This window comes from Dromiciops gliroides, chromosome 1 (assembly GCF_019393635.1).
Source record: "Dromiciops gliroides isolate mDroGli1 chromosome 1, mDroGli1.pri, whole genome shotgun sequence".
NCBI classification, from domain to species: domain Eukaryota; kingdom Metazoa; phylum Chordata; class Mammalia; order Microbiotheria; family Microbiotheriidae; genus Dromiciops; species Dromiciops gliroides.
Genome location: NC_057861.1, coordinates 518,046,491 through 518,071,346, shown reverse-complemented (window position 1 = coordinate 518,071,346; position 24,856 = coordinate 518,046,491). Strand labels below are relative to the sequence as shown.

Here is a 24,856-nt window from a genome sequence, read left to right as displayed (position 1 = left end):
CTAGTAAGTGTCAAGTATTTGAGGTCGGATTTGAACTCAGGTACTCCTGAATCCAGGGCCGGTGCTTTATCCACTGAGCCACCTAGCTGCCCCCTATAATGGATTTTTAATGTGAGAAATTACATCACTGTGTTGAGTAACTAATTTTAAATAATCAAACTAAAGCCAGCCAATCAATGAACAGGGATTTATTAAGTGCCTAGTTTGGGCTACATACTTTGCTTGGTATGGGGGATAGAAATTCAAAAAGAGTAAATAAGCCCTACTTACAAGCAACTTACATAGTATTGGGGGGGGGGAACAAAATGTACATGTGTGTGTTTATACAAAGTAAGCACAAGTTGGTTCATGGGAAGGACCCTAAAAGTTGGAATAAAGAAAAGCTTCATGTCAGAGGTGCTCCCCTACATGAACTATATCTTGAAAGAAGTGAAGATAGCCACTGTCATAAACAGTCATCTTGATCAAAGATTTTCTTCAACATTGAAGATCAAAACACAGTAGATAAGTATATATTATGCTATTCACATGTTGAAAAAAGGGGATTTTTCTCTTGTGAAAGTGGTTTTTTTTCTTGAGATGTTTCTCTGTTATACAATGACTTTCCTTCACTGTATTTCCTCCACTCAATTAATTATTTAAGATAAAGAAAACTATATCCAAACTCACTCATTAGAAGGAAACTCTATCTTTGACCTAACCAGTATGTCTTTCTTAATTTACTCTCTTTAATTCGTTATGGTCACTGAAAACAATGCTGTTCATCAAATTTTCTTCAATAACATAAATTATCATTAGAAATAAATATTACTTCCTCTGAGAATCATAGTTAGTATGAAAATTCTGCAGCTGTATGTCCTTCTTTTTCCCCTGCTGCTGAAAATCAAAACGAAGGGATTATAAGAATTTAAAGCATGTGATAGTAAAGCAGAATGCCTTGAAAACAAATGCTTAAATGTAGCATCTACTCTGCTGAACTGAAAGGTAACTAATTGTAGGGGGGATTTTAAAGTGTGTACATCCAAGCTACTGGGTTTTGTTTGGTTTTTCTTTTTGCCATGTTTTACTTTTTCTAATTGTAAGAATGACATTTTGAGATTAAAATAGTGTGTGCACATGCACATGAAAGAACTACCTGTCAGCAATATTTTAAAATAAATGATTGGGCAAGAAACCTTTAAAAAATGCCTTAAAAAACCCCCAGGAATTTGATTTCTCTGTGGTTTCAAGAAATTGTATATAATTATTATATGGGTTTATTTTTTTCTTTTTTCTGGCGGGGCAATGAGGGTTAAGTGACTTGCCCAGGGTCACACAGCTAATAAATGTCAAGTGTCTGGGGCCGAATTTGAACTCAGGTCCTCCTGAATCCAGGGCTGGTGCTTTATCCACTGCACCACCTAGCTGTCCCAATTATATGGGTTTCTGATATGATTCTTACTTAATACGACATAGTACTGTGTAACAGGAAAACGGTATCAAAGGTAAAAGCTAAATCTTACATTCTAAAGGTATAAAAGCATGAACGAGAATCATTTATAGTACCTATTAGTGCATTAAGAGTTTGATAAAACTTTTGTTCAAACCAGGCGCGTACTACATGAATCCAGATTTTGCTTATAAATTTAAAATCTGTATCAAATTCACAGGAATTGAGTGACAGAAGATGGCTGCGAGGTAGTCGAGGTAGAACCCAAGCAAAAGTTTGCAGTTTTATAAAGCATTTTTAGGATTGTTTAAAATTTTATGGGTCTCCAAAAAAAAAAAAGGGGTCAAATGTTCCTAAACAAAGGTTAGGCCTTTTTTGGCTAGTCACTGTTGCAGGGAACCGCTTAAAGGGACAAAAGCTTCCATTATTATTCTTTTATTTCAATGCCACGACATTCCAGACCGTCACTATTTAACGAGGAGTATGTTAGAGGCACATTTTTAAAATTTCCCTTCCCTACCTGATTCACTCCTCCTATAAAGCTTTGTTAGCTTGTTTCCAGAATGTTTGTTTTAATCACTAAAATTGCACCTGTTCCAGTCTCTGCCCGGTTACCAAGACCCACCAGGGGTCACTGCTGCCTCAGAGCTAGTGTGTCCACGGGTCCAGGATTGTTGCTGGAGGCTGGAAGGGCGTGGGGTGCTGGAGTGCAGTGCAGAGCTTTATTCACTATGACCCTGCCCCTCAGCTTCGCTCTAGCCTCCACAGTCTGGAAATGGTCAGAACAAGCGATCCGTCCTGGAACCCAGCCGGACCACAGGTTTAGATGGGACAAGTCCGACCGACTCATCGCTCCCAGCTGCGGACTAGCCTTCTAGCTAGTTGCCACCCGCTCACTCATTGTCCTCCGCTCCGAGCCGGGCCTCAGGGGCTGTAGGAAGAACTACCCGGGGCTCAGATCTTGAACTGGTATTTGCAGTGGGAGGGCCCCTGGCTCCTGGGATCGCCCCCATCTCTTTCTCCAGGAATTCGAGCAAGCCCCCAGTGCTGCTCCCGAGTTGTTCTCCCTGCTTCTCCAGCACTCGGGCTACCCCCGGGAGAAGCTGAGGCAGACGGAAGGCGCTCTCCTCGGTAGCCGGGCGGCCGCAGGTCTTTCAGAAGCTGGCTTCTTCCTCCCGGTGTTCAGGTCCGCGAGCCGTGACGGACGTAAAGACAGGGAGGATTTCTCCTGCCTGGACACAGCAGGTTGGCCCATGGCCATGCACTTGAGCTCCTCAGACAGACAAAAGTAGTTCCCCCCCGTCCGTCGGTTCTGACAAGCCCTTCCCTGGCCAGTCACCTGGAAGCCTGTGCCGGACAACCCCCTCCGCACACCTGAGCTGGGCCAACCGCGCTCCCCCTTGTTCTCGCAGCTGCTCCTTCCCACTTCCCGTAGCCTCGGCCGCCTCCCTTTTCTGGCTGAAAGGTCTCGCGCAGACCCCGGTGTCCTCTACACAAAAGAAATACGGGCCTCCTGTTCCCGCCCTCCATTCTCTGTCCCTAAGTGTGAGGTGAACCCACCCTGGCAGCTGGGCCGCCGCTGGGTGGGGCGGGGCGGAAACCCGGAGCCGAAGCACAGGCAGCGGAGGGAGAGGAGGAGCCCAAGCCGCCGGGGTGGACTCACTCTCTTGGCCCAGGTGGACCAGACCTAGTTGTCGGTCCTGGAAGTCGAAGGAGAGAGAGGAAAAAGGGCAGGGAGGGCCCCCAGCACTTGTCTTTCCTCCTGCCCAATTGCTATGAGACTTTTGTTTTTCCCAGGACTGCAGGAGAGGCTTTTCTCACCCGTCTCCCCACGTCCCTCCTCCTTCTCACCCGAGACACAAGATGTGCGGGGATAGTCTGTCTTGCCTGTCGAATTCAGCTGAAGCTTTTGAGTCCCCTGTTGACTTTTGACTCCCAAGGCGGGAAGGACCTAACCGGTCCTTGGGGCCTTTCGTGGACTGTGGACTGGAAATCCTCTACGAGCTACTTGCTCCCTTCTCTTGTCCTTGCCACTGGACAATACAGATCAGAGCCTTGTAGGGAGGGGGTGATTCGGGATCCTGCTTCTGTTTTCTTGCTTTCCTCCTTATAAATAAGCCCATCTAAAGCAGATATGGGCTGTTTCTGTGCTGTCCAGGAAGAATTTTATTGCGAAGTTTTGCTCTTGGATGAGTCAAAGTTAATTCTCACTACCCAACAGCAAGGAATCAAGGTAAGATGATCAGGTTTTGTTTACATTAGGGTTACCCAGGGCACTTGTCCGCAAAGGGCTTTGTCTGGTAGAGGGGGGGGTGTACTCTAAATACGGTGTTGTGGGGGCCCTCACAGCCTTTCGATGACGCTGTCAAGAAACGTTCAATTTTGAATCTCGTTTCTAAGTTGGGGGGGAGCGGGGAATTGATGGTGCAAACACTGGATTACCGGTCAATAGCAACCATCTACTGCCCCATGAAAAATGTGAATGGTATCCTATAGTCTATAACACGCGCGCCTCCCCTAAAGAAACGGATTCGCGGGTACATATTTGCATGCATCACATGGTATATATGTTGAAGGCACGACTTCTGAACTATTTTATCATGGCTTCTTTCTCCCTGGGTTTATTGTTTGACTTGCTCAAGAGTACGCACTGGGTTGTTGTTTGTTGCCTGGGATGCAATCGTGGTAACCTAAATATCAAACATGCAAAAATATTATTAATCTTTCATCATGTAATCTAATTCCACCCACCCACCTCTAATGGTTACTATGTGTGAGGTCTTGGACAAGTCGCTTCACTTTTGAGTTTGTTTCCTCTATAAAATAAGCGGTCCTGTACCACAAGGTTGTGTGTCAAGTTCGTGGGTTATGCTTTACTAAGTTAAGTGCTGCTGGGGGCAGCTAGATGGCGTGGTGGATAAAGCACTGGTCCTGGATTCAAGAGGACCTGAGTTCAAATTTGACCTGACACTTGACACTTACTAGCTTTGTGACCCTGGGCAAGTCACTAACCCTCATTGCCCCGAGGCGGGTGGGGAGTTAAGTGCTGCTCCCAGGCTGGTCTCCCCGTTTGTTTTAAGAGAGAAACAAAACTTTGCTTCTGTTGTAGGTCGTTGAAAGGCAACTAACTTTGCTTCTGTTGTAGGTCGTTGAAAGGCAACTACTACACTATTAAAATCTATAAAACCCAAATACACAAAGGATATGAGCAGAGATCTATTTCATCAGTACTGATGAATCCTTATGAATGTCACTTGTAAACTCTTGCACTTATATATCTTTCATGTCTTATAACAGTGCTTGTGAATTGCTTTTTAAAAGTTCAACAAATGCTAATTGTTTATTGTAAGGTTGGTCATACTGTGATGGACTGGGCATTATATAAGATGCAAAATTTAGAAAAGAGAGTGTCCCTGTTCTGTTGGAGATCAATTATAATCTAGGATATTATAGGATTTAGAACTGTCAGGGAACTTAAAAAGAGTTTACTTCAACACCTCCCCCACCCCTTTTGCAGATGAGAAAACTGAGGTCCAGATAGGTGAAGTAGTGGAAGTAGCCAGGGATTTGAATTTAAGCTAAAGTATGATATAGAAGATCAGTGGATTTGATGTGAAGGACCTAGGTGCAAATCTCATTTCTGCCTCTCATTACCTATAAGACTTTAGAGAATTCACAACTTCTCTGGAATGTAGTTTCCTTATCTTAAATATGAGAGAGCTGGATCATATGATCTCTAAGGTCCTTTCCAGGTTTAGATCTTATTCTTCAAAACCAGTATTTTTTCTATTTTGCTAGGCTTCTGTGACTCAGAATAAATGCTTTTTCTCTTTCAGTTTTGAAACATCTAATAGGATATCATTGTCTGGATGAAAGAATCACTCATTTTTAATAGAACAAATCAACTTTTCTCAGGACTGTCTTCTCAGAATTGAAAATTTCAGGCTTTTAGGCCAGCACAGTTTGTCCTTAAATCTCAGGAAATCAATACTCTTTTCACAAGTTTTATGAATACTTGTGGGAAATTATTTCTAAATGTTAAACATCTTAGCATTGATATTGCTAGTAAAAAGTATCCAGGATTCAAATCTAATAGGTGTTATGCTACTGCTGCTTTAAAAAAAAAAAAGCAGCAGTCACTAGTGAGATACTCCCATTACATTAACTATTTCTTTGGCAGAAAACAATTTGAGAATATCTTGTCCCTCGTTGCTATAGTGACTGAAGCAAAGGTAAATAATACTATCTAGTGGAGTTATTCTTAAAGCCAATACAATAGGTTTCCTTGGGCAGTGAATGCTTCCTCCTTTCTGCTACAAAGAATATCATTCCAGTTGTAAAGAAACAGAAAACCTTGACTTGCCAGTATGGAGAAACACTATAGGGCCCACTGTATTGGCCTAACAGATTCATAATCAAAAGTAATAACCCTCTGTATGCTGAAAACACCAAAGTTTTCTTATGTTATGAGACTAAAGAATTAGAGTATCTGATCCAGAAACATCCTATACATTTTCCCACAGTCTCAAATTTTCTACAGTGTTAACTTTTTAAACTGCATTACACACACACACACACACACACATACATACATATGCATACATAGTATAATTTTGTCATGATAGAAACACAAGGCTCTGACCTAATGGAATGATTTTGTAAAAGAAATATGAATCTAACAATGGATTTCATATTTGCTTTTAAAAACTTGATGGTCCTTATCTTGTACAACAAATAGTTTTAAAATTGGTTAGTGATTCAAAAGCAATAAACCCTTTTGTAGTGCTGTTGCAAAATCTGGATATATGCCATGTAGGTAAACAATTTAAGCAGGCTTTTGTTATAAGTAATCACCTCTCAAAAGGTTTAGCTCATTTTAGTATCACAAAAGCATATCATAATTATTCTGGTGGCCATATGTTTAACACAAATATCTGTTGAAATAAAACACATATTATATTACTGCCATAAAAAGTATTTACTAAGTACTTACCTATGTGTGGCACATTATCCTTAAGAAATATGGTTGTCTCCTGTAGATTGACACAGATGTTCTACAACTTCTCCCCTATTTTATTTTGTAAATAAATTGTAGTTAATGTTCTTACTAGACTTAATTAACTTATTAATTGGCTGAATTTTTAAGTTTAGGAGCTAAGAATTATTATCGTAGTTTTCTAATACATAATTTGCCTAATAAAATATATAACTAGCTGGCACTTTAAAATATCTCATTTGAGTCTCATAAGCACCTGGGAGGTAGGTGCTATTATTATTTGTTTCTTTACAGTTGAGGAAACTGAGTCAAACAAGTTAAGTGACTTGTCCAAGGATTCACAAAGCTACTAAGTATCTGAGGCTGGATTTGAACTCTGGGCCCAGTTTTCTCTATCTCCTGTATCACCTAGCTGCTTCAATACCTCAATGCCTTAATACTATTGAGTGATTATATTCAGTAATTATAAGGCAAAGTAAAACTAATGACTATGTGAATCAATTCGGCTATATTTTCTGAATAGGAATTGACCATTTTCAAAGTATTCCTGAATATTTAAAATTTTGAAAAGGGTCTGTAGCCAAACTCTACTTCCTGTGGTCAGAACCAGAACAGTAATTTGAATTAAAATTAGTAATATTTTCTGTGATTTCTTGAATAGTAGTGATGTATGATCGCTTAGAAGCAAAGTCAAGTGCAGTAAGTTAAAACAAAACAAGCTAGAAGAGAATTTGGGGCATCGTTAGACCTTTAGGATTTTTTTTCTATTAAACTTGATTATAGACATAGGGTTTAAATTAAGAACTAGTAGTACAGAAAAATGCAACAATTTCAACCCTTATGTTGCTGTCAATTATATTTTATCAGAAGTGACAGCATGTGCATATATAAGTATATTCAATACATATATATATATACATTGACATACACACACATATATGAATATTAAATATTTACAACTTATAGAGAATTGCCTAAAGCACTAAGGTATTAAATGACTTGCCAAGAGTGACCTGTCATTATGTGTCAATGCCCAATATTGAATCCCAGTTTCCCGGCAGGCTTTTTATCCATTACAATACCTTACTTCTTATACAAAATAATTAATCAATTACCATTTATTAAGTGTTTTTTGTGTACCAAAAAATACAAAAAAAGACAGAAAAGTCCCTTCCCTCAAGGAACTTAGAATCTAATGGAGGGAGACCACATGCAACTAAATACATACAAAGCAACATATATTTAGGATATATAAATAGGAAATAGTAACTGAAGAAAGGCACTATAATTAAGAGGGGTTAGGTATGGCTTCCTATATATGATGGAATTTTTGTTGGGACTTGAAGGAAGCCAGGGAAATCAGTGAGCAAAGTTGAAGGAGAGTATTCCAGTAGAGAGATGGCAGTGTCAGAGGAGAGAAGGGACCATATTTGAGAGATGTTGCAGTGGTGAGATGACAGGTCTTGGCAACAGTTCAGATATGGTAGGGAGCAGATATGAGGCAATGAGGAGTCCAGAATAACGCCTAGGTTATGAGCCTGAGGGACTGGGAAGATGGTGTTGCCTTCTATAGCAATGGGAGAGGGGGAGATGGGATTAGGGGAAAAGATGATAAACTCTTTTTTGGATATATTGAATTTAATATGTCTATTGGACATCCAGTTTGAGATGTCTGAAAGGCAGTTGGAGATGCAAGATTGGAGATAAGCAGAGTTTGGGGTAGGATAAGTAGATCTGAGAATCATCAGCATAGAAATGGTAATTAAATCAATGGAAGCTGATGAGATCATCAAGTGAAGTGGTATAGAGGGAGAAGAGAGTCCCAGACAGAATACTGAGGATACCTATAGTTAGAGGGTGTAATCCCCATAAAGAATATAGCTAGGTGGCACAGTGGATAGAGCACTGGCCCTGGATTCAGGAGGACCTGAGTTCAAATCCAGCCTCAGACACTTGACACTAGCTGTGTGACCCTGGGTAAGTCACTTAAACCCAATTACCTCACCAAAAAAAAAAAAAAAAAAGAATACAGCAAAGAAAGCTGAAAAGGAGAAATCAGATAGGTAGGAGGGGAACCAGGAGAGAGTGCTGTCCAGAAAACCTATATTACCTATATCAGATTGTTTACTATCTTAGGGAGGGGGATGGGGAGAGAGAGAGAATTTGGGACTCAGAACTAAAAAAACTGAAATATTTAAAATTTTTACATGTAATTGGGGAAAATAAAATATTTTTAAAAAGAAGAAAGATCACTACAACTAATGCAGCACCTTGTACTAGTTAATCTGTTTGGTTTTGATTCCATCAACCTCATGCACCTTACCCCTCCACCCCCATACCCCCTGTCCCTGCTTCACCTCCAGGATAAGCATATCATCAGAAAACTCATCAGCATGGAGGTTGCTTCAACTTTTCTATTCACATCTCATCAATGCCTTCAGTTGCCTCAGCTCCTATGATGGAGGTTGTTGTTTTTGAGGGTGGAGCAAAACAACTTGCAAAGTCTCAGTTTGGCCAGCTATATGGATAAAGCTAGAGCTCTTGGGCCTCCAATAAGAAAGACCAGAATTCAAATCTGACCTCAGGTACTTACTAGCTATGTGACCCTGGGCAAGTCACTTAACCTTGTTTGCCTAAATTTCCTAATCTGTAAAATGAGTTGGAGAAGGAAATAAAAACCTAGTATCTTTGCCAAGAAAACCCCAAATGGGATGGAGTTGGACACGCCTGAATAAACAACAAAAGACTCCTAACAACGACAATAGAATTTTCAGTCAACTCTTCATCTCCCACCAGCTACTTTGGTTTCAACTCTACCAGTATTTGTCCTAGAGCAGGCTATCCACTGGGTACCCTTATTCCATTTCCAGCTTCCTTTTGGATATTATCTTCCCACACATTAGCTTGTTTCTTGAGGGAAAGGACTATTTTCTTTTTTTTTATTTGTATCTCCAATACTTAGCACAGTGTCTGGAACATAGTAAGTACTTAATAAATATTTATTGTATTGTAGGAATCATGTATCTACCAGTCTCTTAGTAACTGAGATATAGTTGATCTGGGTCAGGTGGCTTGAATACATTAAGAGAATATAATTAAATATAGAGAAAATAATAATGCTCAAAATAAGTTACAAAGTAAAAAAAAATTAGAAAACACAAGCCATTTAATTAGATTTGCTTGGGTGGCCCTTAACCTTTGTGTATGATATAGGCTTTTTTTGTTTGTTTGTTTTTTTGGTGAGGCAATTGGGGTTAAGTGACTTGCCCAGGGTCACACAGCTAGTAAGTGTCAAGTGTCCAAGGCCGAATTTGAACTCAGGTCCTCCTGAATCCAGGGCCAGTGCTCTATCCACTGCGCCACCTAGCTGCCCCCATGATATAGGCTTTTTAATGCATGAGGTCCCCTATAGATCATCTTTAGGTTTCCAAGTATTTTGCCTTAAAACCGCCTTTGGTGATTGCATTATAATAGCTTTTATATATTTGTTTTCTACTTATATCAGTTGTTTATTCAATTATTGGTTTATGTTAAGACTAAGGTTGAGTTCTTACTACTTAAAGAAATGTTTTCTCTGTTGACTTAAAAAATGTGGGGATGGGGGTAGGGTTATCCCTTCTAAGGTTTTTTGTACCAGGGGAAATGGCAGTAAGATACATTTGAATATAGCCTGAACCTTTTCTGTGGGCCATCTAGGTTGGTAAGGATTTTAAGGAACAAATAACATAGTTTGATTATAAATTAGTTTTCAAGTTTACTCTCACAAATGTGTAATAGATTACTAATTTCTTCAGCATTTTAATAGATGAGATTAACAAACTCTAAAGAGTAACAGTCTTATAGATGACCACTTGCTTTCCCCCCTAGATTCACTGAACTGAATTAATGAAACCAGAATGACAGCAAGCCAGAAACCATTAATATTTAAATAAAATTGACTCAGCCCAAGATTTGTAAAATAGTATTATTGTTAGTCATTTCCAGAACTTTCAGAGAATGGAAACTTCCTATTACAAGCTCAAAGAATGAGCATTATGTGTTTCTTTTTTTTATACTAAAATTAAAAATTCTATAGTAGAGGATAACAATTTTCATGAGCTGTAGCAATGGTGTAGTGGAAACAATATTCTCTTGAATTTGGAATCACAGTTATAAAGGCTTTGACTATTTGAAGTCACAGGACCTTGGATAAGCATTACACTGCAAAGAAAAGCAACAAATTTTAGTCAAATGAAATACCTACAATATAACCAGTATAACTATTAGTACCAGAAAAAACAGACTATCACATCTGATGCAGAATGAATATGCGTAACTACTGTCAAAAAAGTAATCCATAGGAAATGCCTTACTTTCAACTCCTTTGCCAAGTTTCTGCTATTCTCACACATAATGAACTCTTATCTCAAAATCTTAAGGCATTACACTTACCAAATAGACAGTTATTCATTCCCCAAAGGGCTATAGAAATGTACATACCCTTTGATCCAGCAATACCATTGCCAGGTTTATATCCCAAAGACATCCCCCAAAAAAGAAAAAAGACCTATTTGTACAAAAATATTTATAGCAGCTCTTTTTATGGTCGTTAAGAATTGGAAATTGTGATGTTTAAAATCTAAATTGTGGTCTCCTTAAATTAGAAGCTTTAGCACCAGTCTTTGGGCATTAAACATTTATTAAAGCATACAGGTATTCACAAAGGAGTTCAGAAAGTTAAGAAAAAGCCTATCTAGCCTAGAGTTCCAGCCTGGTTGGGTTCTTCCTCAAGTCCTCCTCCACAAGCCTGCTTTAATCAGGAACTCCTCCTGCAAACTGCTTGTGGAAGCTTTTTATAGGTCCGGAGCAGAGGCAGTCCTTACACATTGCTTCAAGCTGATTGGTTGGAGTCATCCAAATCCATTGGCTTTGAAGGTGTTCTCAAGTTGAGTTCACTGTCTAGCTTCTGAGAACAAAACCTTCTTAAGGGTTAGCCAGGTGTGATTACAATCCAATTAACATGAAGTAGGCTAATCATCAGTCGATCACTCTCACTTGATTCAATCAGTCTAGATTAATCTCCAGGTGGGTCCTTGAGTATCTGCTAAATCCCATTATTTCATCACAAAATCAAAGGAATGCCCATCGATTGGAGAATGGCTAAACAAGCTGCAGTATACAATGGTGATGGAATATTATTATGCTATAAGAAATGACAAACAGGATAACTTCAGAAAGGTCTGGAAAGACTTGTATGAACTGATATATAGTGAAGTGAGCAGAAATGAGAACATTGTGCACAGAGACAGCAATATTTTTTGATGAAGAACTGTGGATGACTTAACTATTTTCAACAATGCAATGATCCAAGACAATCCCAAAGGATTATTGATGAAACATACTATCTACCTCCAAAGAAAGAACTGATATTGATGGATCACAGACTGAAGCATGCTATTTTTCACTTTCATTTGTTTTCTTTTATTCAAGTTTTCTGGTACAAAATGATGAATATGGTAATGTTTTACATAAGGGTACATGTATAACCCATATTTGATTGCTTACCACCTTAGGGAGGAGTGAGGGGAGGGAGGGAAGGAGGGATAAATATTGGAACCCAAGACTATAAATAAAAATTTTTACTTTAAAAAAATGTTTTTTAATCCCCCCCCAAAAGAAGAGCAAGAAAGCAAAATGGTTTCTGATGAAGCTTTAGAAATAGCTGAGGAAAGAAGGAAAGTGAAAAGGTAAAGGAGAAAGGGAAAGATATACCCAACTGAATGCAGAATTCCAAAGAATAGCAAGGAGAGATAAGGTTTTCTTAAATAAGCTGTGCAAAGAAATAGAAGAAAACAATAGAATGGGGAATACAAGAGATCTTGTCAAGAAAAATTTGAGATATCAAGGGAATGTTTAATGCAAAAATGGGCATGATAAAAGACAAAAAAAGTAGAGACAACAAAAATGGAAGAGATTAAGAAGTGGTGACAAGAATATACAGAAGAACTATACAGGATAGATCTTAACATCATTGATAACCACAATTGTGTGGTTATTGATCTAGAGCCAGACATCCTGGAGCATGAAGTCAAGTGGGCCTTTGGAAACATTGCTAACAATAAGACTAGTGGAGGTTACAGAATTCCAGCTAAGCTGTGTAAAATGTTTAAAGATGATTGATATTAAACTATCATACTCAATATTCCAGCAAATTTGAAAAACTCAACAGTGGCCTCTAGATTGGAAAATATCAGTTCATGTCCCAATTCTAAAAAAGGGCAATGTCAACAAATGTTCAAATTACCAAACAATTTCACTTATTTTATATGCTAGCAAGGTTATGTTTAAGATTCTGCAAACTAGCCTTCAGCAACATGTGAACCAAGAATTGTCAGAACGAGCTGGTTTTCAAAGAGGCAAAGGAACTAGAGACCAAATTGCCAACGTTTGCTGTATTATGGAGAAAGCAATTGACTTCCAGAAAAACCTCAGCTTCTGCTTCATTGACTACACTAAAACCTTTGTGTGGATCACAACAAAATGTGACAAGTCCTCAAAAAGGTAGTAGAACTAGATCATCTTACTTATCTCCTGAGGAATCCGCATGTGGACCAAGAAGCAATACTTAGAGTTGAACATAGAATAATTAATTGGTTTAAGATTGGAAAAGTAGTCAATAAGGTTCGATACTGTTACTTTATTTAACTTACATGCAGAGTTGTTGTTTTGTCATTTCAGTCATTCAGTTGTGTTCAACTTTTTGTGATCCCATTTGGGGTTTTCTTGGTGAAGATACCAGAGTGGTTGACCATTTCCTTCTCTTGCTCATTTTACAGATGAGAAAACTGAATCAAATAGGGTTAAGTCACTTGCCCAAGGTCACAGGGCTAATAAGTATCTGAGACTGGTAATGAAGTTAGGAAGATAAATCTTCCTGCTTCCAGGCCTAGCACTCTATCTACTGTACCACCTATACGCAGAGTGCACCATGCAAAATACTAGGTTGAATGAATCAAAAGCCAGAGTTAAGGTGGCAGGGAGAAGTATCAACAATCTCAGATAAGTGGATGATACCACTCTGGTGGCAGAAAATGAAGAAGAATTAAGAAGCTTCTTGATGAGGGTGAAAGAGGAAAGTATAAAAGCTGGCTTGAAGCTTAACAACAACAAAAAAATTTAATATCTTGGCAACTGGTTCCATCACTTCCTGGCAAAAAGAGGGAAAAGAAAAGGCAGCAGTGTTAGATTTTATATTTTTGGGCTCAAAGATCACTGCAGACAGCAACAGCAGCCATGAAATTAAAAGATGCTTGCTCCCTGCAAGAAAAGCTATAGCAAATTTGAACAGCAAACTAAAAAGCAGAGACATCACCTTTCTGATAAAGTTCCATGTAGTCAAAGTTATGATTTTCTGAATAGCAATATATGGCCGTGAGAGTTGGGCTCTAAACAAAGCTAAGTGCTGCAGAATCCATGCTTTTTCATTGTGGTGTTGGAAAAAACTTGGACAGCAAGATCAAATCAATCAATACTTAAAGAAATTAACTCAGACTATTTACTGGAAGGTCAAATACTGAAGCTGAAGCTTAAATACTTGGTCACAAAATGAGAAGAAAGGGCTCAATGGAAAAGTCAAGGTCAGCTGAGAGTTCTATCTATGGTGTTGATAGAAGGGAATTCTGCTTCTCTCTATAGAGTTCTTTGATTTTAGTGTTCTCTAGTTCCATCTATAGCTTTAAAGAAGGCAAATTTCTCAAGGGTACATTGTTACCTACTTTTCTCTATGATTTGAGAGGGAGAAAGATGAGAAAATATAAGTTTTGCATTTGTTGTACTACAAGCTTTGCATATTGGGGAAGCAGCTTTGCTGATAGGAGAGAAAAAGAATTCTCTTGTATGAATAATTGACCGGGCCACCCTGAGAAGTTTTGTAATTCTCAATGTCATTGTTGATATATAATATATATTTAAGCTTTAATAGGTTAAAACTGTCACAATTCTTTTAGCACACCCTGTACATTTGATAAAATAATAGAACACTTTCTCAGAACCCTGTTAAACATGGCAGGAAACTAAAGAACTTGTGACTGCCATTGCTCAAGATCAGAAGAATTACTTTCAGTTAGAGAGTAATGAAGACAAAAAAAGAAAGAAATTCACAGATAAATGGTTTCAAGTAGTACAGATTAATTTTGAAAGCACTAGGAACATTAAAGCTTAAAGTCCATGACCCATGGATCTCTCAAATCATGTACCTTCCATGAATTGGTGGGAGAGTGTGACCCAGGTTGATAGGTAAACTGTGATAGTTTGGTTATTCCTGAATTTATCTTTTATTGATTAAATGTTTTGTATTTAAGAATTAATGGTGTTGTGGTGGCTGATTTAGTGACAATAGGAAGCACATTACTGGGGTCTCAGGAACTATGGTGGTGAATAGTGTGAGTTTATTCTCTAGATACCACTATTAACCCTAGAATCCAGAAAGAAAAAAGTGTGAGTTGTAGCTGTATTATTGTGGTCATAGCTAGTTGCATACTGGGAAACCATACCTGCTAGTATGACTACAGGTTGGGTGAATGAGCCAGCCCAGGAAGAGAGAGAAAAGGGAGAATGGGAACTATGCCCATTGCTACCAAAAAAAACCCCCAAAACAGTGGCACAGGTATAAGATGGAGAAGGCATGAGTAGAAAGCAATTGTTGTGGAAAAAAAATATGGGGTTTTAATGAGCTCATTATGAGTCAGCAGTGTGATATAGCAACCAAAAAAGCTAATGCAGTTTTTAGACTACATTAAGAGGAGCATAGTTTCTAGGAATATGGAGGTGATAGTCTATATCTGCCCTCAGCAGATTTCATCTAGAGTTTCATATTCCATTCTGGATACCATCGTTTAAGAAAGGTATTGATTTCCTGCAGAGTGTCCAGAGGAGGGCCACCAGAATGGTGAAAGGCTTTGAGTCCATATCATATGAGGATTAGTTGAACGAACTAGGGATGTTTATCCTGGAGAAGGTAAGACTGGGAGAGTGAAGGGATGGAAGGGAACATGATAGCTGTCTTCAAATATTTGAAGTGCTGTATGCAGAAGGATGATAAGACTTGTTCTCTTTGCTTTCAAAGGGCAGAGCAATGGGTGGAATTTGCAAAGACATAAATGTAGGCTTGATGTCTGGGGAAATTTCCTAACAATGAGTTATGTAAAAGTTGAATGGGTTGCCTTGGGGCAGGTAGGTGGTGCAGTGGATAAAACACTGGCCCTGGATTCTGGAGGTCCTGAGTTCAAATCTAGCCTCAGACACTTGACACTTACTAGCTGTATGACTCTGGGCAAGTCATTTAACTCTCATTGCCCCACAAAAAAAAAAGGCCCAACCCTATGTGAATGGGTTGCCTTGAGAGGTGAAGACCTCCTTGGAGGTCTTCAACCCAAAGCTAGACTACAACTTGTCAGGTATGTTATAGTGGGAATTCCTTTCATGTGTGAGCTGAACTAAATGATCACTGAGGTCCCTTTCTATTATCAAATTCTATGATTCTCTGAAAGTTGTTATTGGCCTATCATATTAGTTTATTTATTATTTAATTAGTCATTGTTGTTAATTAATTAATAATTCGGGGGGTTGGAAGAATTTTAAAGATGAAACTACAATTATATGTCATAACAAGCTACATGTTTTATTTGGGGTTTTTTAAAGTAACAGATTGCTTTTTATTAACATGGCATCATGAACATTATATAAACACAATACCACCTCCTTGCTATTATATCAAATATTACTTCAATAAGAAGTTCAAGAGCACACTCATGGCTGCTTTAAGAAATGTGAACCCTTTGGTTTCTTTTTTCATATTAACTGCAAAAATCAATTTGATAGGGGCATCTAGGTGACACAGTAGATAGAGCACTGGCCCTGGATTCAGGAGGATCTGAGTTCAAATCCAGCCTTAGAAACTTGACACTTAACTAGCTGTGTGACCTTGGGCAAGTCACTTAACCCCAATTGCCTCACCAAAAACCAAACAAACAAACAAAAAATCAATTCAATAAAGTTTCCTACTGTGATCATTGATAAAGTTCAATAGTGTGATAAAATAATGGAATTTGACAGACACCCAGGAGTCCCACCTGATTCATTTAGTATTGTTTGAATTGGGTGAGAATGAGAAACTGACTAAGTACCTACTTGGGAATGATTAGATATAGGCCACACCTGGCCTGCCCTGAGTGACATATACTGCTGGTGTCAGCAGGGGGACCACTCTCAGCCATGCAACTCGAAGGACCTCCCTTTTGGGGGAGGGAGAGAAAAAGTAGAAAAGAACACTCACTCAGAACAGCTCTCTCTTTCCTGTTGGTGAGCTTCTGAGAGCGGACTGGAGAGGGGCTGCACAGCTGACTCCCATAGAAACTACGGACCCTAGGTGGTGAGTTAATAGAAACAAGGGCAGCCCTTCAAATTAGCTGAGCTGGAAGCAAGTTTGGGGATTGAGTCAGTCTTTGCTAGAGCCAGGGAGCTTATCCATTTTTCTCTTCCCCTATTCCCTTGTCACTGGCTTTATTAACTTCACCTTTGTTGTATATTTTATTCCCATTAATAAAATCTGATTCATTTGTGGAAAAGATGCTGTTAATCTCCTTTCTTATTAGCCTGGGAGAAATAACTAAAAAAGGCAGTTTGGAAGAGAGGAAACTTTGGACCTAGAGGTCCCTCATTATTTTACGAACCCTAATATTATGGTGAGCCACCCAATTAACTCTCCCCATATTAGATTTGGCCCTTACAGTTTGAAGAACACCAGCACCACCATGTTAAGATTTAAGAGGGTAAAAGGTATTTGGAGCACTCTCTAAGGATTACAATCCCTGATCTTTCCATACTTTCCCCTAATGCTCCTCTGCCAATTATTCAGTAATTTAATGAAGCACTAAACAATTCTTTTTATTTCACTTTCATCCTTTTAGCTGATGAAAATTCTTATTATTCTAATTTAGTACAAGAACCTCAGTTCTTACTTGAAGATGACAATTTTGTTCCAAGAACCACTGTCTATAACCAATAGATACTGAAATTTTTGTTTTACTTGAATTATAAATCTGCTAAGGAGTGGCCCATATTATATAAATGATATGGTATACTTGTTTCCACTCTTAGTGGGAGAAAAGCTACTCTTCATTAATACTATCTGTTGTTATTATGGCTTTTCTAAATGAATAAGTATTGATGCTAAGAAATATCTCACATTCTGAAGTGACTTCTCAAGGGATTGTCTTTGCAAGCCCTGAAAACTAGAGGTACCCTATCTAGTAGTTTGTCATTGGAAGTCAGGGGCAGCTAGGTGGCACAGTGGATAGAGTGCCTGGCCTGAAGTTAGGAAGACTCTTCTTCCTGAGTTCAAATCTGGTCTCTGGCACTTACTAGCAGTGTGATCCTGGGCAAGTCACTTAACCCTGGTTGCCTTAGTTTCCTCATCTGTAAAAAATGAGCTGGAGAAGGAAATGGCAAACCACTCCAGTATCTCTGCCAAGAAAATCCCAAATGGATTCACAAAGAGTCAGACATAACTAACACAACTGAACAATAACTTTAGCAGCTTGTGGCTTCTCAATAGGTAAAAAGTGCATGTGAAAATTGAGGGTTTGGGAATGATGATAAGGAAAAGAAGAAAAAATGCCAGGGAGAAGAAAGAAAGGAGAGGTGTTATTCAAATTATCAAGGACAGCAAGCAAAAGGAGAAAACAATTCTGAAAGGTCACATTACAAAGGGAAGAGGGAAGGGAATTGCCAGAATGAAAAGTAGTGGGGTCAAAAAAGAGCTGTATCAGTAGCACCTAGGGAAATCTGATTTGCAGAAGATTCAGACCCAAGAAAATGAGAAGTTATTGCCAGTACATGTAGTCCTCAACTTACAAATGGATTCTGTTGTAAAAATTCATTATTAAAAGTTTATTTAAGCCATGACCTACAAAATTAAACATAATCCTCCTAACACAATTTCAATAGTGGCCACCTTGAGATGAATTCTCATCACCCAGATATGATTCAACTTCTTTCTTTCTTTCTTTCTTTCTTTCTTTCTTTCTTTCTTTCTTTCTTTCTTTCTTTCTTTCTTTCTTTCTTTCTTTCTTTCTTTCTTTCTTTCTTTCTTTCTTTCTTTCTTTCTTTCTTTCTTTCTTTCTTTCTTCCTTCCTTCCTTCCTTCCTTCCTTTCTTTCTTTCTTTCTTTCTTCCTTTCTTTCTTTCTTTCTTTGCAGGGCAATGGGGGTTAAGTGACTTGCCCAGGGTCGCATAGCTAGTAAGTGCCAAGTGTCTGAGGCCAGATTTGAACTCAGGTCCTCCTAAATCCAGGGCCAGTACTTTATCCACTGCCCCACCTAGCTGCCTCGATGATTCAATTTCTTTGAAATTTGTGAAATGATTCCATTTTCTTCCTACTTCTGGCTCATGTGAATTTTAGGAAAGACATATGATCTTATCTTTTTTTTTTTTTTTTTTAGTGAGGCAATTAGGGTTAAGTGACTTGCCCAGGGTCACACAGCTAGTAAGTGTTATGTGTCTGAGGCCGGATTTGAACTCAGGTACTCCTGACTCCAGGGCCGGTGCTCTATCCACTGCGCCACCTAGCTGCCCCATCTGCTCTTATCTTAATTCTGACCACCCTCTGTGGTCAGTTATCCTTTCCACCTCAGTGTTCGTGAGAAGTAAGCAAGAGTAGAAATGCAAGTGCTTTCATTCCCATTCTCATATCTATGGGCCTTTGACTGAGGAAGAAATTATCTATCTTGGAAAGTAAGGGATGCAGGCTAAATAACTGATATCTACTAACCTTGGAAGTCCTAAAATAGATGAAGCCCCGTAGTCACATGCCTTTTCACACATTTGGCACTGTACCTCAACTTCACCTAACCAGCATTTACTTATGATTAATGCTAGATTTTTATTGATAGCTTGTATTTTTTATATCACCTAGATTTTTTCCTGCATTTCTTCTCTTCCCTTTTCAAAAGAGCTTCCCTTTATTACAAAGAATTAAAACATACACACACACACACACACACACACACACACACACACAAGAGGAAGAAAAGAAAAAAAAGCAATGTATTAAAAAATCTGAAGCTATACACAATGCTCCACACCTGTGGATTACCCACCTCTGTAAAGGAAAAGGGTCTTTTACTCACTGTGTGTTCTTGGTCAAGTCACTTAACTTGTTTGCCTCGGTTTCTTCAACCATAAAATGGGGATGGATAATAATAGCACTTACCTCAAAAGGTCATTGTGAACATCAAATGAGATAATATTTGTAAGTCATTTAACACAGTGCCTGGAATGTAGGCACTATAAAATGGTATCTACCATTATAAGTATTATTGAAAACTTGTACTAAAAACATTAAATACAAAATTCCCACAATATAATGATCCTTATCAACAGGAAGACAGGCTTTCAGAATGAAATGGCACTTCAACTGAGCTTTGAAGAATGTTGGAAATCCTGTGAGTCAGATGTTAGGAGAAAGTGCATTCCGGGGATGAGGAAGAGTCCCCAACAAAGTCACAGCAGCAGTGGAACATAGAATGCTATGTAAAGAACCAGTTAGACTCAAATATAGAGTAGGTGAAAGTAATGTGCATTGAACAAAGAAAGGAAGGAATGAGTCAGATTGTGATGGACTTTTGTGAAAGGATGTATGAAGAATGTATTAAATGAAAGACTAGATTTAGGACAACCAATCCAGAAATTATTACAACAGCTTCAGCAAACTGATTAGGGCTTGAACTAGGGTAATGGCTTTGGATGTGAAGAGTGGAAAAAAAGGGAAGAGTTGAGGATAAATCTGAGGTTTCTAACCTTGTTGTCTAGAAGGATGATGGTATCAATCATCTCACATCTATCAGATTAGCCAATATGACAGAAAAAGGAAAATGACAAATACTGAAGAGAATGTGGAAAAATAGGTATACTAATATACTGTTGGAGCAATTGTGAACCGGACCAACCATTCTGGAGAACAATTTGGAACACTACCCAGAGAGCTATAAAACTGTGTCTACCCTTTGACCCAGCAATACCACTACTAAGTCTGTATCCCAAAGAGATCAAAGAAAAAAAATGAAAAAAGGCCTATATGTATAAAAATATGCATAGCAGCTCTTTTTGTAGTGGCAAAGAATTAGAAAACAGGGGCCCATCCATAAATTGGGAAATGGCTAAACAAGTTGTGGTTTATGATTCTTCCTTTTCAAATTTTGACTCATAGAAAACTAGTTCAACTTTATGCTATTCTCTACTCTAGAGTGCCTTGGTCCCTTGTCCTATCCACAGTCATCCCTTCTGAAGTGCCAAACCTGGATTATTCCTAAAACATCTACTTATTCCACTCTTATAATTATGTTTCTCAAAGTCACCATGAGCCATACAACAACTATATTGACTGTATCCGAAGTGCCTTGCAAATATTTTTCCCCCCTCAAGTCATCCAGACTACTTCTCTCCTTACCACCTCACTGCCCCATAAATGGTTTTATGAAATCCTAATGTAATGTGCTTGGACTAACCATGCAAACTTCTCACACAAAGCATATAGATGCTTCATTTCACTCTCTGGCTCTTCACTCACCTAACCTGCCCACACACTGAGAAGTCTAGATTTCCTGAAAAGGTCCCCAATAACATGATTATAATCAAACTCTCTCAAGGATCTAGGGGGTAACCCTGTTGTGGAAGGAATACATTCCCACTTACCACTATAAACCTTGTAACCCCAAATGGAGCGCTTTTATTTATACAAAACTAGCTGCTTACAAAGATGATACATTTAGGTCTTACATATAGCCATTTATTGTACTTAGTAATAAAGCAAGATTAATAATAATAACTCATATTAAAGCAAAAGCAGGAATAATAAAAATACCTCAATTTATACATATTCTAGGTCACTCTTGTACTATCATACTCAGTACTTAATGGAGGACGGTGGGCACGGATTTATAGAAATCTGATAGGGAAACAAGTGAATGAAGAAAACTAATGTGTTTGGGGTATGTTTATTGATCCATTCAGGTATATCTGTATCACAGGAAGCTATTTCTCTGCTAACTTTGCCTCTTCTGATCCTCACTGCTCTACAGCTGGTCATATACTCTTTTCTTCTACTCTTGAATTGAAAAAAGTATTTAACAAATTTCTTCAACTTACAGTTGTGAAAACGAATATGCTAACTACCTTGATTTGCTTGAGCTTCCCAATTATTCAGCTAAGTGAGGGGAGTGGAATGGAGTAACTTGACCAATCAGGATTTAGAATGAATTGACAAACAAACAATCCTTTGCCAAGAGTAAAACCCAAATGGAAATGCAGAATTAGTGATCCTGAAACTAGCTAAGTTCAAACTGGCCTTGGGTGGCCCTTGAACTGTGAGCTAGCCTTGGAGTCTTGGAGACATCCCATTCATATTGTTATCTGTACTCGAGCCTTGGGTTCTCTGCTTCATTCTGTTTATCTTGTTTACTGTTCAATGTACCAAGAAGTCAGTGCCCCTATTCCTGGAACTCTCCTTTCACACGTAGAACTCTCTGTCCATAACACACCCCCTTCCCTCCCTGGATCAGCCCATTTCCTGTCTCCTTTGTTAGAAAATTATATAAATCACTTCCTGCTTTCCCCAAACTGAGATGTTTCAGCATTAGGCTGTCTGCTCCACATTCGTGTTTGTGCATGCTTAATAAAGAGTACTCTTGACTTTTACAGGCACTGTCTTCCTCTGGTTTTCTTCTCTTTGGAAAAGATGGATCCAGAGCCTCATGCCTCAGTACTGGAAAATTTTATATTCTTAATGTAGTTAGCAGTTCTTTTTTTAAAAAATAAAATTATTTGGGGCAGCTAGGTGGCACAGTGGATAGAGCACCAGCCCTGGAGTCAGGAGTACCTGAGTTCAAATCCGGCCTCAGACACTTAACACTTACTAGCTGTGTGACCCTGGGCAAGTCACTTAGCCCCAATTGCCTCACTAAAAAAAAAAAAAAATTATTTTATTGTTTTCCAGTTACATGTAGAGATAGTTTTCAACATTCGTTTATATAAGATTTCCAATTTCAATTTTTTTCCCTCCCTTCCCTCCCTCCCCACTCCCCTAGACAGCAGGTAATCTGATATAGGTTTTATATATATACATATATATATATATATATATATATATATATAAAATAACACCAAACACATTTCTGCATTAGTCATGTTATACGAGAAGAATCTAAGCAAAAAGGAAAAACCTCAAAAAAGAAAAACAACAGCACCAAAAACAAAAGAAATAGTATGATCCAATCAGCATCCATATTCCACAGTTCCTTTTTTTTTTTTCCTGGATTTGGAGAGCCTTTTCCATCTTGAGTCCTTTGGAACTTTCTTGTACCGTTGTATTGGTGAGAAGAATCTAGTCTATCACAGTTGATCAACATATAATGTTGATGATACTGTGTACAATGCTCTTCTGGTTCTGCTCATCTCACTCATCATCAGTTCATGCAAGTCCTTCCAGGTTTCTCTGAACTCCTGCTCATAATTTCTTATAGCAGGATAGAATTCCATTACATTCATAAACCACATCTTGTTCAGCCATTCCCCAATTGATGGGCAGCGCCTCAATTTCCAATTTCCAATTCCTTGCCACCACAAAAAGAGCAGCTATAAATATTGTTTTACATGTGGGTCCTTTTCCCTTTTTTATGATCTCTTTGGGAAAAAAGACCCAAAAGTGGTATTGCTGGGTCAAAGGGTATAACAGTTCTTTTTAAGCCAGAGAATTATTAGTCATTAGATTGGTTCTCTATGGACAATACACACAAAATCAACAAGATGTTCAGTCATCAGGATCCTACTTTGTCCAGTTAATTTTCAGCAAACAGGACTTAGAGCAAAATAGCACCAGATGACTCTGCACAAGGCAAACAAGTCTACCCAGTTCTTCACTTAGTATGATTTTTTGCTCAATCAGTTTGTAGAAAATAGAATTCAATAGATTAAGTTGACTCTCTGGGCAATGAAGGTGGAGAAAATTACACAACCATTTCTGGATCCACTACAAATTTATGTTATATAGCTTCATTTGGGCCTTCAAGATCCTAGCGATACTTCCTCACCTCCCTTAATCAACTCACTATCTCATTCTCCACAGTGGCTCTCCCAAACCTTTTCATCTTTCCTTAAACCTTTCTTGGCTGCCCCTCCCTTTGTTCTCTCAGTGTAGAACCTTGCTCATATTTTACACAAAACAATGAGGCCATTCACCATGAACTTCCTCCCCTCCCCTCTTCTCATCTCCTATCACCAAGTGCCTTCTGATGCTCTCCCCTCCTTCACCCTTGTTTCACATGATGGAATAGTCTTACTCCTGTGAAAGCTAACTCCTCTACCTGTTCAAGTGATCCCAATCTATCCTATCTCTTCCAACAGATCAGCCCCCCCTTCCCCCCATCATACTCTCATTTATTTTCAATTTCTCCCTGTCTACTGGCTCTTTTTCTATTACTTACAAACATGCCCATGTCTCCCATCTCAATATGTCCAAAACAGAACTCATTATCTTTCCTTCCCTCCTCTTACCACAGAAGGCAGCACCCTTCTCTCAGCCCCTCAGGCTAGTAACCCAGGAGTCATCCAGGATGACTTATCTCTCATTCCACATATCCAAGCTATTGACCAAAGCCTGCTGATTTCACCTTGGCAACAGCTCTCAAATATGTTCCCATTTCTCCTTTGACACTGCCACCACTCTAGTGCAGACACTCTCACCTCATGTCTTGATTACTGTAACAGCCTGCTGGTGGATCTGTCTTCTTCCAGCCTCTCCCCACTCCAATCCATCCTCTATTCAAGCTACCAAAGTAGATTTCCTAAATCACAAGTCCAACCTTGTCACCTCCCTATTCATAAACTCTAATTGCTTCCTATCTCCTTCAATATCAAATATTCTATTTGCCATTCAAAGCCTTTTATCATTTAGCCCTTTCCAATCTTCTTACATCTTATTCCTTGACACATACTCTTCAATACAGTTATACTAGTCTCCTGGCTCAATTCCAGAAATGGGGAAATTTTATGGTAGGCCAAGGGAAACGTCCATCAATTTAAAGCACTTTGTCAACAGGCCTTCCACAGGTCATCAACTCCAGGTCATCTCAGCAGGGACTTCCCAAAGGCCATAAAACCCTTTCAACATCACAGAGCCTTCCAAAAATCATAAGACCATAATGTTTGACCAATAGTATCCTAGGGTCCAAGGAAGTTGTGGCTTTGAAGCAAAGGTCACAAAGGAATGGAAAGGAGTGATTTGTAGGAATGAGGTTTATTATTTGCAGCACATGAACCTTTTTATAAACACAGTATACTTAGACCTGCAAAGAGGAGGTATTAATAAATCCTCATTACATACCTAACTGATACAGTATG

General features: G+C 38.8%; 1 protein-coding gene across 1 annotated transcript in view; it reads left to right on the top strand.

Moving 5' to 3' along the window:
• Positions 1 to 2,487: 2,487 nt before the first annotated feature.
• The window catches only part of EPB41L4A (erythrocyte membrane protein band 4.1 like 4A), a 195,580-nt gene continuing 173,211 nt past the window's right edge, over positions 2,488 to 24,856 (top strand). The window contains 1 exon segment of the mRNA XM_043975760.1: positions 2,488 to 3,662. Coding sequence (XP_043831695.1) covers positions 3,564 to 3,662 — 99 coding nt within the window. The 5' untranslated portion in view covers positions 2,488 to 3,563.